This window comes from Apiospora marii (assembly GCF_038362585.1).
Source record: "Apiospora marii strain CBS 49790 chromosome Unknown utg000005l_segment0_segment0, whole genome shotgun sequence".
NCBI lineage: Eukaryota > Fungi > Ascomycota > Sordariomycetes > Amphisphaeriales > Apiosporaceae > Apiospora > Apiospora marii.
The window spans coordinates 5,740,643-5,757,540 of record NW_027117377.1 but is presented as its reverse complement, the minus strand read 5'-3'; the positions used below and the strand labels follow the sequence as shown (position 1 = coordinate 5,757,540).

The window sequence follows — 16,898 nt, the reverse complement described above, 5'->3', positions numbered from 1 at the left end:
AAATGCTACGCCACGGCAGCCGGCAGCCGGCGGCTGAGCATGTATGCCAATGCGGCACACTCACTGTACATGCAACATGCGATTCTCTCTTTTGCCCGCATTGCATTTCCTCGACATGGGTGCAAAAAGTGAACGCAGACCCGGGGGAGGAAATGTGTCCATTCCTGTTTGCTTGAAGCGCCGCCCACACACGGGTGCTACTGCTACTGCTAGAGTCACGTACTAGGCGGAACTAGCGCCGACCTAGAAAAGAGAATCAAAGAGACAGAACCTTGCGTACCCGGCAAATCACAGCACGCAGCATTGCATCGCGTACGGATGCAGCCGTATGGAACATGCCGAGCCGTCGTGTCCCGCCCGAACGGCGGAAGCGCACTGAGATTAGCTGCGACAAGTAAGGAGTTTTCGATTACCTATCATCCCGTTTCCCTTCGTTCTTTCTTCCTTTCCTCTCTTCTCTTCGTGTTCCCAGCTCTCAAACCATCCCCTAAAGCCAGCCTCTTTGATTTGCCGCGCATTCCTGGCTCTAACATGACTGCCATAGATGCAAGTCCCGCAAGCAAAAGTGCCACCGGCTGCTGTCGGAGCTGAGCCGGGATGGGTACGACAGCCGCGCCCCGTGCCGGTACTGCCAGACGCACGGCTTCGAGTGCGTGACGACGCAGATGCGCAAGAAGCGCGTCTTCGCCACCGTCGAGGAGAGCCTCGAGGCGCGCGTGGGCCTGCTCGAGAGCCTGGTCAAGGGGTTGGTGCCCGAAGTTGACACGTCGAGCGTCGAGGGCCTGCGCGCGCTGGGGGTTTCGCTGGGTATCACTATGCCGGAGCTGTCGGACACCCGGCGCGGCAGCGGCACGCCCGCGGGGGCGTCTTCGTCGGACCAGGTGGATTTCAAGGGAGTTGACGGTAAATCAGGTACTGTTGCCCACGAGGGGAAGAGGGAGGAGCAGATGCCCGTCCTGCGCGACCAGCAGGGTCAGATGCAGTACATCGGCCCCGCCAGCAGCTACATCTTCCAGATCCGCATGCGCGCCATCCTCGCCGGCCGCAACTCGCACTGCCAGAGCCAGGGGCAGTTCTTCCTCTTCGCCAACAACGCCACCGACAAGGCCTGGGTGGGCAAGGTGGCGGACATCCAGCGCGAGATGAGCGCCGGGCGTACCCCGCCGCTCGAGCCCGACGAGCTTGGTAGCGGGGTTGACGAGGACGACTACGATAGCGATGATGGGCGCGAAGAATCGGTGCGCACGGAGGAGAGCCTACTGTCGGGGGCCCTCCCCAACCGGCTCGTTGATGCCTTTTTCGAGCGCATACACCCGGACTTTCCGGTGCTGTCCGAAGAGTGCTTTCGGCGGAAGTACGAGCGGTTCCGTCAGCGGAAGTCTTCGCCGCTGGGCGGCGGCGGCGGCGCAGATACCGACGCGTCTTGGGTATGCAGTTTTCTTTGCATCCTGATCCTTGCGAGGCGGACGGTCCCTCCCGACGGCGGCGATGACGACATTTTGTCTACTGCCCTAGGCCAGGAAGCCGAAGCCCGCTGGTGGCGCAAGGTGCAGACCCTATTGCCCAGCGTCGTCTTCACGTCGTGCACCACGGCGGTGCAGGCCTTGCTCCTCGCCGCCCTGCATCTCAACAACACCAACAACAAGGACTCGTGCTGGACCCTGACCGGGGCCGCAGTGCGCATCGCCATTGCCATCGGCCTGCACCGCGACGCGACGCTTGGCACCGACCCCAAAGGAGCAGCAGAGGCAGCTCAGAACCCGGTACTGCTGCTCAGGAAACGCCTCTGGTGGACGTTGTACCAGTTCGAGCTGATGCAGGCCGCCTCGCTCGACCGGCCGAGCGCAATCGATGATGCTGCGTGTAATACCCGCGTCACGATCCAGCCGCTTCCAAGCACGGGAGCCGACGCGGCGGAGTACTACTCGATCCGCCTGTTGCGGATGCTGTCGCAGGCCTGTCGGGTCGTGCGGACCATGAACAACAGTAGCTCCGCCAGCGGAGAGAGTTCCGACGATTCCTACAGTGGGCCGGTGTCCCCAGCGGCCAGCCTCATCCGCGACATGCGCAGGTGGAGGGATGGCCTCCCACGCGAACTGTCTCAGCAGGCCGCCACCATGGAAACAAGCACCTTCAAGCAGGAAGCAGGCCAAGGCTCAATCATGGCGCCGCGGTCGAGAAGGACCCTTCTCCTGATGCACGTGCAATACCACCACATTCTCTGCGTCATCACCCGGAACCCCATGCTCGCCGCCGCCAGCCGCCTGTTCGACAACAGCAGCAGCCATAATGACGACGAAAACCAGCACCACTCCTCCAACCGCCTGGGCGTCCCCGAAGGCGGCGGCGGCTGCAACGCCTTCCTCACCGACGTCTGCATCGCCGCTGCCCAGGACTCGGCCCGCCTGCTCCTCCGGCTCGACGCCGACGGCCTCTTCGACCAGGTCACCTGGTTCGACTTCTACTTCCTCTACCAGGCCGCGCAGGTCCTGGTCCTGGGCGTCATGTACGACGCCAAGCGCGGGGACAACCGCCGCCAACCTTCTCATACTACTACTCCTGCAGCAATTGATGGTGGTGGTGGTGATAGCAACAGCCGTTTGGACACGTCGCGGGCGCTGCTGCATAGCTGTGCCGAGCTCGCTGGCCGCGTCGCGCGGAACCCGCTCGTGCCGGGCACGATTCACCGGTTCGCTGTCGTGGTGGGTGAGCTGGTCGGCCTGGTCGAGGACTTTATACGAGGGCCGGCCATAGTCGAAGGCCGCGTCGCTGTTGATGTTGCTACTGGTCCGCCCACTGCCGCCTCTGCCGGTGTGCCTTTATCTTCTCATCCGGGTTTGCCGACGATGTCCGAGAGCGGCGGTGCATATGCCCACCAGCACCAGCATCAGCACCAGCAACATCAACCTTCATACTGCCATGCCGACGATGGCCCCCACATCAACGATCATCAGGCATCTCATATGGATATCGACGCAGCTGCAGCGGTATTCGAACATGAGGGCGGAATTCACCACGAGCAAGAGCCAGGTAGTAGCGACTTGGTCATGGTCGGGACGCCGTCGGACATCCAGTTCCCGGCCGACATGGCCGCTCACTTCGGATTTCCCGACGGTTCCTGGACGTACCGGGAGGGCCAGTGGAATGACTTTGGCAGCATGATTTTGGGGGGCGGCTATGGTTCTTGAGGGGATGCTGATCAATGAATGGGGTTACATACTGGGCAGGAATGGAAACCCAAAAGACGCAGTTTGCGTGTACATATGAGCCACTGTTAGTTATCCCTGTCCAGCCATCCTATCGAAGATGTTTCTGGTGCCACGTGAGCAAAATCAGACTTATTCCTGTGGATACCTATACCGGGGTGAAGCTATAGTTCATGAAGATTAAGCTTGTTTCCCTCCCGAGCTACGAACTGGTGTCCGGTAGAGCGGTATATAAAGGACTCGGTAATTGACGGATAGGGCTGTTGGGCTTTCGGCACTATTGACAGTCTCATGAGCTCCCTTGTTGCTTGCAAATGTGGGCTATTGCGCCGCCGGGGTCTTTCATCATTCGGAGTCGGCCGGCTCCTGTGCCACACCTCATACCGCTTGCCCGTACGCCTCTCATGTACCTGCTTCTTTATTCGCCGTGCCCCTGGCTGTTCATATATACCTATATACTTAACTCTGCTCTTTTCTGCCCCGTGTGGGTGCAAGCTTTCATCTCACACATCACAGCGCAACACCGTCTAAGCCTTCTATCGCCATTATCGCCAAGACACCATCCCCCTCGGCAGGGTCTATACCAAAAAACAAAATCGATGAATTTCTAAAGGATAGCAGTCGGGAAAGCTTAGCCGAGCGAAAGGCCAAAGTGCAGGGCGCCCCCTAGCGAACCACGTGGTGGAGCGCCTATACGCAATGCAACTAACTGAATATAAGTAATCCCAAGTCACGTCTCCCAATCTCATTTCGTACCATAGCCAGTGTAACCTCCGCGCGCTGTGATTGGGCGCGATCAACAGACAACTTGTTTGTTCTTTCTGACTGACACATTACATACTTACATAATGCAGGGAGCGTGATATTGAACCACTAGTCTTCATCTCGTCTTCGCATTGGAGAGATTAGCGCAGCTATAAGCCCCGACAATCTGGGTCGCGTAGGGGGCTAAACCTAGGCGGACTGCGCGGGTATAAGAGTGACCCAACCCTCGAGTCCTCTTTTCTTCCCTTGTGGAAATATGGGCAGGAATCTTGCGGATACGTTTCCGAGTGGACAATGGGGCTAGATAAGACTTTGGTTTGGGATAACTGGTATGTGCTGATGGGCGCATTTGGTTGTGGTTGTGACGGTCTTCCGGAGGTTTGGACGCTTTGGCGGTTGTAGAATGGCGGGGTGGCACTGGTCACAATGGAAAAGAGATCGCGAACTTTCTGCGTCGGATGCCGCAGCGTGCATGTAAATGGGCTGGCTCATGTCCACGTCAGAAGGAAGATGTACTGAACCGACATGAAAACTCTCAGGTTGATCAACTCAAGGGCTTTTCATTAATGGCGCATTGCCATGATCGGAGGCAGTGACGGCGAGAGTCATAATCTTCACCGATGGTACTGCCACCGGGATCGCGCAACTGGACCAAGTCAGCCGCACGCAAATTTACGATGTTGGCGGCAGTTACAATTTGCCCCGTCTTCGGCTCGACCGATAGCCGAAATAGCTGCGAACGGGAGTGTTGGTATGGAGCTGGTTTTGGTCAGATGCCAATCGCCAGTGTCTGGCCGCATCTGCCTGCCCGTCGTACAACCCTGTGCCTAGGCGAGCTAAAGTGAATTCATCTCTGCCGCTGCGCTGCGCCGGGGCGATACTCGTGCCTATCAAGGTTAAGTGGGAGAGGTAAGCTTTGTTTGTCTTCCCGAGACTGGGGCCCAGCAAAGTGGGCTTTGTATGGTGGGTAGGGCTATTCGCACGAGGCACCATCGACCGTCGTTCTGGCCTCCGCTGTTCGCTGCGGGTGTGCCAGAATGGGCAGCCAGAGGGACAACCCCTCGAGATTTGAGGGTGACCCCTGGCTACGTGTTCATCGCCTTGTTTCAGCGGTTTTGAAGCGCTCGGCATGGCAATTGGACCACCGGAGATTTGATGATCATGTACGTTCCCCCGATTTGATTATACCTGGCTCTATTCTCGTTGCGAGTCTTGCGTGCCGCGATCTCCAGTTGATGTGACCCCCGCCATCCGTCAGCCAGTGCCTGGCCTATGTAGCACTTAGCGCCATCTGCGTATCCAAGACACTTTCCTAATGTCGTGGCCCTGCAATTTCTCCATCGTCTTCCTCGTGACTTTTCTCTTCTTCGTGGCCAAGCTAGCAGATCTTTTGGAAGAGATTACGTAGTCTCTTGTGATATGTACATCCATGTCCTGAACTTAGAACTGAGAGTCGTCAACCGAATAGATCACTGTGCACCCCACCCCGTCTTGATTGGAGCCGGGTGTCGTGATGATAGTCAAAGGTGAGATGAGGTAATGTACGCACCATCTGGCACATGGGGTGCCTTCAGCAACAGCGAAACTACTGTGTGAATCGACGTCGTGCTACCTGATGCAGTGTAGAGTGAAAATGCAGCGCAGAGAGGACTGCTGGAGACCTACCGCATCTACTGGCCCTCGGCCCATCCCTCGACACTAAACAGGTTCGTCTGTGCTTTCCTTATGGGGCAAAATCGAGTCCCTGTTGGGGAAACAGGACTGACGGCCACAAAATGTAGTTCCAAGGACCCAGATCCAAGCAAAAGTGGTTGGCACCCTTGCAGGGATGGAATTCTACACAAACCCGACCGCATGTAGCATGGTACTGCAAAGTACCCCGGAAGTGGAGGGCCCTGAACGATTGGATTTAAGGAGAGGAGTGAGAAAAAGGGTCCCTTGGTCTTCCCTACAGGGCACACTCACACACACGCACTGGAGTGTAACCCACTGCCTGCGATACATAGGTACATTATAGGACAGGCATGGCTCAATAAGAGGATTCCTGCCCTGCCGCCTGCAACCGTCGAAAAGGGTTGGACACCGGTTTTGCGCCCGACGCCGTTGGCGATTCCATTTGGCACCTGTCTTGACGGTTTTCTTTTTCTGTCCCCCTTCCATCTAATCTCAATGTACTCTACACCCACAGTGACACGAGGGGATACCCAAGGGAGGCTCCAAACCTCCAGCCATCTCATGCATACAACGGTCGCCTGGTCGATCTGGTCCCACCCATTCGTTCATTCTTATAGTAAGGAAGAAGAAAACGCCATCTTCTAGGTACGGGGGATTGCGATTCAACAAGTCAGTCGTACGTGGCTTTATGGATGCATTATACAATAACTACAAGAGGCTAGTTGGACATCACTAGATGCCGACGTTCCCTCATTTGGCATCCAACCCACTGCCAGGTGCGATTGCTGCTCACGCCGGTGACATACGTAGAATCCTGCTGAAAGCTGCATGAGCGAGAAAACTCGAATCAAGGTAATGAATGCGGGTGTCCATGGATTCGCAGCGCAGGTGCCCTATTCAGGGTATTAATAATACCATATCGAGGCAGCCAGGCGGCGAGGTAGGTAGCCGGCCGCTCATGCAATGTCATGCATTACCGCAAGATCATATATACCCCTTGCCATATTAACCGGACTGGTGGTTCTCTTTTTTTTTTTTTTTTTTTTTTTTTTTCTGTAGTGGTAAACTGAAGAACTGGAAAGGCCAGGTAAGAAGGCCCGGTCAGTCCGAGGCTGGTTGTTGCTTGCTGCCGATCGTGTTTCATCCATGCAAAACGGCGATAGCCACTACGGCATCTAGCTGGCGAGTTGGGATGTGCGACCCAGGTCGGCAGCTTCTTGGCATTCCCTATCTAAAGTACTCTCGGCAGCACGGTAAAGACAGCGACCCGACTTAGCTGGACCAAACTAAGATATTGTGCCCACCCAAATGCCCGTACGAATAGCGCTAGCTCGTCCTGAAATGATGCGAATGCCGGCCGGCATGGTGGTCGACAAATAAGCTGTGGCCCGGAAGCTCACCCTTCGGTTGCTTGCCCGACCACCACCGAGTTGAAGAACTGGCTTGTCATTGCTGCATGTAGCAGCCGCATCGAGCTTCAAAATATCTTAACATTGGGAAGTTCCAGCAAGAAACAGCATCTGCCACCACGGATGCGTTCTGCTTAGCATCTGGCAAAAAGCGAGGTTGGTGGCGTTACCGCCTCGGACTTGACCTCTCCCATATGTACAAAGCAGTCTTGTAAGTCGCTGCCCTAATGCCATGCTCGTGCTACCAACTACTAAAGCGACGCACCCCATCCATCTGCCAGGCACAGTGATCGCCACTCGTCGGCTCCTTCTCCACTGTCCCTGACCATCTGCAAGGCAATTGGATGCAATGCACCTTCACCGAAATAACAACATGAAGGAACTAGCCCAGTGTGCTCAAGAAAAAAACGCGACTAGCGGCAAGCGTTTGGGTGGGATGACCAGCGACCAAGGTGAAAACCTGAAAACAAATCCCCCCTTACCCCTCACGGGGCGAAGCGGTCCTTGATTCACAATGCAGGTCCAGAGGGAAGGATGCGTACGTGCTTGGCCTATCAAATCATCATGCCACGGCAAAATTTTCTCTTTCTGCCCTTCTCAAAACTCTCAGATGCCTCACTAGTAAACATGTGCATCTGGTACCTGGATTTCAAAGCGGGCCATTACGAATGTCGTCCAACGAACCGTTGATCAGCTGTGTGGTTCACTAGCAAGCCCACCCCATCTCTCCCGTTCTAAATTTCTTCCATCGCTAGAAACAGGTGCCCGACCTTCAGAGACGGACCTCCGCCCCCTCAGTAAGAATGGTATCCCAGCCTCTGAGTAGAAAGAATTCAGATACCGCCTCTCATTCAAGTTACCGATTTCCGGCAGCTGTTGAATGTGTGTTTGTTTCCAAATCTCAAACAAGATATCGGAGATAAGAACTGTCGATATTTAGCGAAGTTTCTGTCGATTTTGGTTCCCGTTCGCGCCCGCTGGCTGGGCAGCCTAGTGCAGATCATGTCCAATCCACTTCGCCTGCAGCATCCCTGTCTGGCACTTCCACCCGAATTACGTAGGCACAGCATTGTCGTACCCTGCATATAGGTACACGAACCCGACCGCATGTAGTGAGGTGTGGTAAAGTACTGCATCGTACTCTGAAAGAACTGGAAGAGGCAGAGGGGAGTTGTAGCCATCTTGCGTTGGCCAGCAGGGGTCGCCCTGGCTCGTCACCACAACCTAGGAAATTACCACTGCACGAGAGAGAGGGAGGGAGAAGAGATGGTATCATTCTCGAGAGGTATGTATGCAGCGTTGAGAAATCGCCTGGGCTCGATGAGCAGCCCCAAGACGAAGGTGGTGTATAAATCGAGCCTGGGCGCCCAAGTCCTGCCGCCGCCATGTTGTTGGATGTTCTCATCGACTTCAATCAACAGGCGAACAAGACCAAGCAAGAGCAGGAAGTTTCATTCCTTACCCAACGCGAGTTCTTCCACTTTCTTGCCACCAGAGCCCTTGCACATCTCATCAACACCTGTCTGTCTTACTACATGGTTGCTTGACCGACCTCGGTCGTCGTGCACCTCTCCGAGTTGTCTACTACAGCTGACTGGCATACACACTCATTACTATATATATTTACGATGACTGGTTCATCCACTCGAAGCCTCTATGGAGGGTACGTTGATGCTTTCGTTGCTTCTCTTCGCCGGCCAAGAACCTGATACTCACTGCAATGTTCCCCATATTCCACGCTGTATCCCCTCTGTTTTGCAGTCCCATGAGATCGGGGTGCCGGGCATATGCCCCCGCCTTCTTGTTGGTGGGGGTGGATCAGTCCCTCCCACACAATGATTCTTTGTTTGATTTTGCCGACCCAACGTCCCTCCCTTCCCATCCCGCCCATTCTCTGTCCCCCCCACCGGTCTAGCAAAGCCACTAGCCACACAAATTGCCTTACTATTCGTCCCTTGCTGTGACTTGGGCGCGTCGAATGGAATCTCATATAGGATAATAGGGCGGCTCCATCCAAGCCCTCCCACTTAATCAATCGCCAAATCGCATCTCCCTCCGAGAAGTCAATGTCTGACGCGAGGACGAACTCGTACATGTCGGAAGTTAACGGCGGCGGTGATCCCGTGACCGCCCTGGCCCTGCGGCCTGGATCCCAGCAGAGCGCGGCTGAACGACAAGCCAGGGTTGAGCGGGAGACGGCCACATACCTGGCGCAGCTGTAGGCTACCTGCTACAGAATCTCGGAGAGCTGCACGCGCAATACAGCTTTCTTAGATGTAAGTTTCCTTTTTTTCATGGTCGTTTTTTCATGGTCGTTGGATGAGAGTCCCGAATACTTCAAGTTGTGTCATATGTTTCATCTATGGAAATGGAAGGCTCGACCGAACAGCATTCGCATGTAGTTCGCCGACCGTTGAAGGTTGTTAGTCTGACTTGGACTGACATAATCAATAGCGCAGTGACATATTGCGACCCTGGCACGTCAATTGTCCCCGTCCAGTCTGATAAAGCAGATCGGGGTACACTAACAACAACTTCCCGACGACAAGGGTCTGGCACGTGGCATGAGACCCCACCATCAAGGCTGATTCGCACCAGCGCTCGCCTACTAATACCCGAGTTAGTCGCCCCGGTCGGTCTGGCCTAGTCTCATCTCACAAAAGGTGTACCTGGGATCGTGGGGTTTTGTCCGACCGGGTTGGCTGGGATTTCCCATCTTGTTTTCTTTTCGCCTTTCTCATTTTCATCTCTAGATCATATCTTGCCGATCGGGTTTGGAGGGAAACAGCACTCCTCACGCCTAGTCTTTCCTTTCCACCTCTTTATTTGATCGCTTCTTCTTACTTGCGCGCCTCACCACACTAAATTTCGCAATCTCTCACAATCAGGCGAGGGAAACGGCACGACCATGATCTCTATATACTTCTCTTTTGTCTCTTCATGAGCTTGGTCTATTTTCTAGCATTGTCTGTCCTAGAAAGATCACGACATTATATTCGCATGACGGGGATACACTGGGTACAAGCAGATTTCGTGGGACAAGACGTAGAGATGGCAAGGAAAAGGAAAAGGTTGTCGATTTTCGACAGATTACGTTATCTGCGGCCAGACCAAGACCGGTCGCATTTCTTGTATCCACACATTCTGACCCTCAGTCCCAGCTCAAGCCTGTCTCCAAAATTTGTTAAGAACGAGCTGGCGGTTCCATTGCTAAATATAACACATGAGAACTACACTTGATGAAAAGGAGATACTGACCCGCTGTCGGATGCTCGGCTTCTTATAGCCTGCGCTGTCATCAATCATCATTGCGACGGATTCTGGATAGATTCGATCAGAGTAAAAACGTGCAATTAAGCACCACCAACCTGTTTCACGGATAACTGGGGAGCCTGCAGTTTGGGTGGCTTGGACTCAAAACTCCTACCAATGCCCCCAGGCGTTTTGCCCTGGGATGATGTATACCACTGCCGATATAGGAGTGCACAGACAAGCTGGAAAGCCTAGCCTCCAAATGGTTGGCGGGCGCCGATGAGAGAAATGCGGAGGTTGTCACCATCAGCCCATCGCATTTGGGTGAAAGCAGCTGGAGCAACGCCCCTACAACTTGGGCGACGCACCCACATACCTGCCAGTCTCAGTCGACTCTGGTTGTAATCTACTGCCTCTGGCCTTTTGACAATTAATTGGACGTGGTGTGCATTCGCGGAAATGACGAAACAACCCAGTCACCTGCGCGAAACGGCACTAGCAAGAGATGAGCAGGAACAGCAGCTAGGGAGGAAAAAAAGATCTGAAAGCCCGCCCGGGCAAAGAAGGCATGGGTCCACTATGCAGGTCCGAAGAATGGGTGGTACACCCATCCTATCGTATCGCAACGCTCATTAGGGCGTGTCGTTTCGCAGGTCGAATAACACAGACTAGTGTGAGTGGTGGCCTATCCTTCAGGGTCACCCACCGGGAAAAATCCAAGCACATGGACCCTTGTCGCTTGTTTTACTCCTCAGATCGTCAAGAGCTCCCACTTCTTCCACGGTACTTTGCAGTACCACGCGACATGCGATCGGATTTACGTAGAACAATTCCGTCCCAACCAGTTGGTTGGTCCAACGCATTACTTGGTGCGTAATACTCCTTAGTGCATCTGGGATAGGACTAGGGTTCATACGCATGTATCCCCATTGTACCCGGTAGGCTGGTTGTACCCTGAATACGCCCGAGTACCTATTTGGGGGAAACAAGAAGCTGGCAGTGCGCAGTTGCATGCGAGCGTATGAGTGGGTGTGGGCATCTTCTCGGGTCCTTAGCTTGCTGAAGGCCGTATCAGACAGCCCTTGGCGCTGCAAGATGCGGCATACTTACTACCTACTACACACCCGTGTGCTGCATCGCTGTGGTGGGTTTGGTGGCTAACGCTGCACTCATGTTCAGGTGGCCTGTTTTTCATTCCCTCTAAGCCCAGTGTGCTACTCAACGACACATGCAAGTAGACCACATTGGGAGCAACCATCACGACGATTGCACCAGCCGTCCGCCGTCGAACCGCATGTTGGAAAAGTTTCGGTGTCAAAATGCTACATGAGACCCCTGCCGACACGTTTAAGCCGTCCTGTCAATTGGCCAACGCATTTTTAAGAAACCCCACCACAGATGGTAACGGGCCACCCTGGAGTGAAATCATCGCACCCAGCGCCTGGGAAAGCCGGACTGGCCCTCTGCAAGGAACCCCCCAAGCGAGCGCAATTCGCATCCCAATTCTACCTAGCGCTCCTCATTCTGCTTCTGACTCGCGAACCTCCAAGAGAGATCCCGCACTCACATAGCAATTACATGGACGCTGGTATGTAGAGCCAACATTGTCTTCCCCAGGTCTCGTTACTATATAATTGCTAAGCGTCCTTGTCGAAAACGATTGCAGGTAAGGCCAACCATCTCCGTTTTGCTATTTGACCTATCACCCGACCTTCTCTTACCATGCACATATCCCGAAAACAATCGTAGCAAGGGACAAGGCCGAAGACGTAGTCTCGCATTGGCCCATCACTTGTCTCTCACCCTGCACCGACTCAAGCTAATACTGGTTGTTCCGTGAACTACCTGCCCATTTACTATCTAATTCATCTCATGTGCCCTCCACGCCTCGACTTACAATGCCTGGCTCATCTGCTTGCACCGTTTATGGGGGGTGCGTTACATGACACTATTTCTTGCCTTGTCATCTTCACAGACTGCTACCTGCTCTTCCAACATTGAGGTCAGTCCGACCTCATCATTATCAGCAACCTAGGTGTAGCTGAATCAGATGGTCACTCATTGTTCCCTTTCTTCCGATCAGATCTAGAACCCTTATCCATGTCAGTGTCAGTGGGTAGGTATTTGCTGGTATTGTTTAGTGTTACCGCCAAGTACCGAAGTACCTGGCCCAGCACCCTGACAGGTTTCTCTTCCACTGCAGCATCGGCATGCAACCCCACCTAAAAACGACTGTGCCAATTACTAAACATCCATCCAATCATACTACACCATCTCTTGCTACTCAAATGTGTCGAGTCTTACACGGAACAGTGCCACCCCGTCCAAGCCCCCCACCGTTGTCACCACAAACACCGAGTCCCGTCCTAAGATCAAGGCCCCTCGAAACAATGTACAGTCATACATGGCCACCAAGAACGAGGGCGGTGATCCCGTGACGGCCTTGGCCTTGAGATCCGACACGCCGTCTCAAAGCGTAGCTCAACGCCGGGCCAGGGTGCTGAACGAGATGACAGCATCACTGAACCTGTACAGTACTTCATGATCTACGCGCGCGATGCAACAAGCGCAGCGGTAAGTGCCATGTTGCTGTAGTGGAATGCGACCGATGAACGATGCATAGTTTGACTGACACAGAGTATGCAGTGCATCCGATCTCGAGACGTCAAAGCTCATCCTTTCTTTGACATACCGATTGACAGAGCTAAAAAGTTCCGGCCTGGGCTGGTGGGGGCGGTCCGCTTAATAAGCTCGTTTTTAGAGGCGACCCGCACTATGACGGGTATCCATCTGGTCGGGCAGGTAACTTTAGTTTTGTCTGTGCTCAGCTCAATCCAGCATCTTCCCTTACCTCAGACCCGAGCAGCGGAGGGCTCTTGGGATGATCACAGAGGGAGAAAAAGGAGCAGTGTACTTCTGTATAGTTCATAATTCATCTTGAAATTCCGGGTTATCTCTTCTGCGATCGCATATTCTGGGTGACAGGTCAGTATCAAGCACACGCGACACTCAACCGTAACCATGACCAATCACCCCCATCTCGCCTATCTTCCGCCAGGTCGCTCACTCTCCAACTGGGACACATGTTGAAGTGTCGAGATTGTATTATGTGATCCATCATCCTTCGAACCCGGCCGGAGAGCCGCAACTTTCTTTCGCATTGGCGCAAGATACACGGGACCGAATTGTATCGTCAATTGAACCTATTGGTGAAATTGCCCATCCGCCGCGTGGTTGATTAACGGATTGGTTGGATAGCACCTGGCCAATCATACCTGGCCACCTAAGTCCACCTCGTATGCAGCAGCGTCCGGATGTCTCATCCTCGAATTGCCCCAAAGAGATGCGGTTGCTCGCCGGCATCGGACTCGCCATCCATGACGCAAACATCCAAGCTGCCCAAATGGGTCCCGTCTAGGGCTCCCTTTGTTCCTTGGGCTAGGGCAGACAAGTCAGGCGATCCATCGGTCAATCGGTTGGTCGAGCTGTTAGAATGCACCATGCGCAAACCGATCTGCCGCTTCCTATATCTTACATAGGCTTTTGTTCACTTGGTCTCTTTCTCATTGCTGTATGTTGGTACATTTTGACTGGCTAGAATACATTAGTTAGAGTCTGAGTTTCTACGCCAATGGAGCCAGCTTCATTATAGTCAGCCGTATCATAAAGGTGTTATAGCGAAAGAAATTAAACTACCTTGTTAAAAAGTCCGATATAGGATGAAACACTGAGAATGTAGGATATTATTAACGTCGCCTTTTGGGGTATGGCACATGGTAACGCCATCATGTGTCGGCAGCATACGGATTTTGAGCCGCATGCACCAGACTGTGTGTGAGCCGCATTCTCTCGAGCAAAACAACTGAGAGCGGGTAGGGAATCGGAGAGGAGGGGGAGGGAATTGTATACACAAGACGACATGTGAGCCGCATTGGCCATGGTTCGCGCCCATGAATACTTGGGTACTTAGGCAACCATAACTAGGGCATGTACTTAGATGAGAAACACTGTATTGTACCGGTTCGCGCATATTGTATGTACAAATGTACTCACGTCTCCCATGTGCGAACCACACGTTCATAATCATTCATACATTACCTCCAAGTCGCATCTAGGAAACTGGTATTCTTACTACTATTATAAAATCCTAATTTCTTCCTCTCTAATCCCCCTGCTAATTGCTACAGTCACCTTTCCTCTTATCTTTTACATCCCTCTTCAATGAAGCGTAAAGACCTTGTCGTCCTTACTCGTTGGATATCAGTCTGATCTCGACTTTGTTCAGTGTTTTCTCGGCAGGTTTTGCTCTACTACCTCCCCTCGCTCAATGGCATAAGGCCCACGACGCCCTCACTACTTGGTCTAATCAGGAGCATCCCAACAGACGGTCCACACGTTCCCCTTCTTCTCGCGGTTTCGACTTTCATCGCTTCTCTCCCAGACCCCTTGACGAACATATTATTTGCCGTAAGATTCTCGAAGGCATCGCCAAAATGGATGGTTCTTCGGATCGCAGTGTGTACGGAGGGTACGTACGACGCATTCTTATCTCACCCGTTCCTTCCATCTACAGAAACCTGCTTTCCAAGCCTACTTCCATAACTGGAGTGATGATGTGTCTTAGTTGGTACATTTTCAGTTCTCTCCTTTGGTAAAACAATTTAAATGGGCATGTGCAGGTCTGGTGATGGCTGAGTCCAAGTGTATGCATTCCCCTTCTACAGTCGCCGAAGTGAAGGGTATCTGCACTGGCTTGGTCATGGTAGAATCTAAATGCATAAATCTCATTTCCTCTGCTGCTCACTCTTTCCTCTACCCCTTGACAAACTACTCTTGCAGGTTGCAAGATCCTATTCAGCTGTTCTTCGATCATGGGGCACGTCGCTTTCGGGACGACACCCCTCATTCTTCTTGCTGCCGACATCGATTCTTGTTTCTTGTCTGTCACCATCATTCAGAATGATCTTAGCTACCGAAGTCAAGTCATCAGACTTTCTCGAGCCCTCAATCTAACTCCCAGTCCGTGTGTAATAGAAAGACACCACGCAAGCCTTCGCACACTATCGCCGCCAACACCGGGTCCCCGTCCAAGGCGTCAACGTCTAAGAAAGCCGTCAAATCATACATGTCGAAGAAGAACAGCGGCGCAGACCCCGTAACAGCTTTATCTCTCCGGGGTGAATCATCTTCCAAGAGCGTGAGCAAGCGCCGTAGCAAAGTCAAGCGTGAGATGGCAGCATCCCTCGCAAAGCTGAATGGAAACCCGTGATTCCAACCACCACATCATCAAGCAAACTGTCCAGCTTTCAAATTTGTAAGTATTATGCCTTACGAGTATCCAGACCACCTCGTACAGGCACATAGGCGTTATTGACCATCGCTTGCATGATGTGATGGGGGCTCGATATACTAACAACATGGGACATGTAGCAGTGCGGATGCAAAAACCAGTTTACTGTGTCAAGTACCGTCTCTGCCTGACGAATCTTGGTGCCCGCTGTCCCGGACAGGGGTGGGACTTAGCGTCTTGGCTCATCCCATTCAGGACAAGTGCGGGCTCCCTGGCAAAAGTCTCCAACCATACGGAGCGCGCTACAGAACCCTCTTGGGGTGGCCCTCAGCTCATCAACCGAGATTTGGCCAAGTCATCCGCCGCCCCGTTGCAGTTCATTCCACAGACCGAGGCCGGGGTGCATCAAGCTTCAGGCCCCGGTCTGCGAGCTGCTTGTATCGACACTTGGGGGAACCAAAGCTTAGCCACATGCACAATATGTTGTCATTGTGCCTGCAGCTTATTTTTGGAAACCCCAGAATTGTCGGACGATTTGTTGATAAAAACGCCTTTGGTCACCAGTCCCTCTCCTCCCATTTCTTCCCCCCTCTCTCATCGATTTCCTTCCATTTCGCTAGTCCTCACTTTCAGTCGTGAGGTGTTGGGGGTATATTGAACGTACCATGGGCTCAATTTTCCTCCCTTTTCCATTTCATTGCCCCTCGTTGGTCGCTGCATATCAATCCACAACATAAAAATTTCTCCTACAAACTGGTAGCTGCTTGATGTTGAAAGCGCGGAGAAAGACAAATCATGTTCGTCGCATTTATGTTCTGTTTCTTGTCGGGTTTCCTTGACCTGTTTCTTTCCTTGGCTACTATACTACGACATCATGAATTACGACTGGGAAACGAAAGGATGAAAACGAGTAACAGAAGGAAAGGAAGGAATAACAGTTGGCTTTTGAAAGCATTGCATTCTCACGTTGGTTATTTCAGTTCTCAATGAATCCATGTTCTGTTCTCAATCCGAGCTCGATCCTGTCCAAGTGCCGCCTCAGCTACTCCTCTGATGAATCGCACTTTCTCAACTGTTGCATGCCAGGACTTGCGCATCTTGACCAAATTCCTTATCACTTTAACCAATCACGAGGACCAGTGGAATGCACCTCGTTGAGACTCCTGAACTCCTGCTCCTGTATTGTATGCCGCCCCCGCAGCTCTCATCGACTACAAGAATCTATTACTGTTAGCCATTTCCTTCCAAATGGCCTCACGCGCCCATCGTACCCTTTGACGGGCGACATGCCGTGGTATCTAT

The 16,898-nt window shown here is 53.0% G+C and overlaps 3 protein-coding genes across 3 annotated transcripts; all 3 read left to right on the top strand.

The window, feature by feature from the left end:
* Nucleotides 1-335: 335 nt before the first annotated feature.
* On the top strand, nucleotides 336-3,188 carry PG985_009722 (uncharacterized protein; the record flags this gene model as incomplete). The annotated part of the gene is made up of 2 exons (XM_066829490.1): nucleotides 336-394; nucleotides 545-3,188. The coding sequence occupies 2 exons, from the start codon at nucleotides 336-338 to the stop codon at nucleotides 3,186-3,188; spliced, it is 2,703 nt and encodes a 900-aa protein (XP_066684402.1).
* A 9,016-nt stretch (nucleotides 3,189-12,204) lies between these two features.
* PG985_009721 (uncharacterized protein) lies at nucleotides 12,205-12,938 on the top strand (the record flags this gene model as incomplete). The annotated part of the gene is made up of 5 exons (XM_066829489.1): nucleotides 12,205-12,239; nucleotides 12,282-12,308; nucleotides 12,620-12,782; nucleotides 12,842-12,880; nucleotides 12,930-12,938. 5 exons carry the CDS (start codon nucleotides 12,205-12,207, stop codon nucleotides 12,936-12,938), a joined length of 273 nt encoding a protein of 90 aa, XP_066684401.1.
* A 2,239-nt stretch (nucleotides 12,939-15,177) lies between these two features.
* Nucleotides 15,178-15,575, top strand: PG985_009720 (uncharacterized protein; the record flags this gene model as incomplete). Its single annotated transcript, XM_066829488.1, has 2 exons — nucleotides 15,178-15,245; nucleotides 15,290-15,575. The coding sequence occupies 2 exons, from the start codon at nucleotides 15,178-15,180 to the stop codon at nucleotides 15,573-15,575; spliced, it is 354 nt and encodes a 117-aa protein (XP_066684400.1).
* Between the last annotated feature and the right edge of the window lie 1,323 nt (nucleotides 15,576-16,898).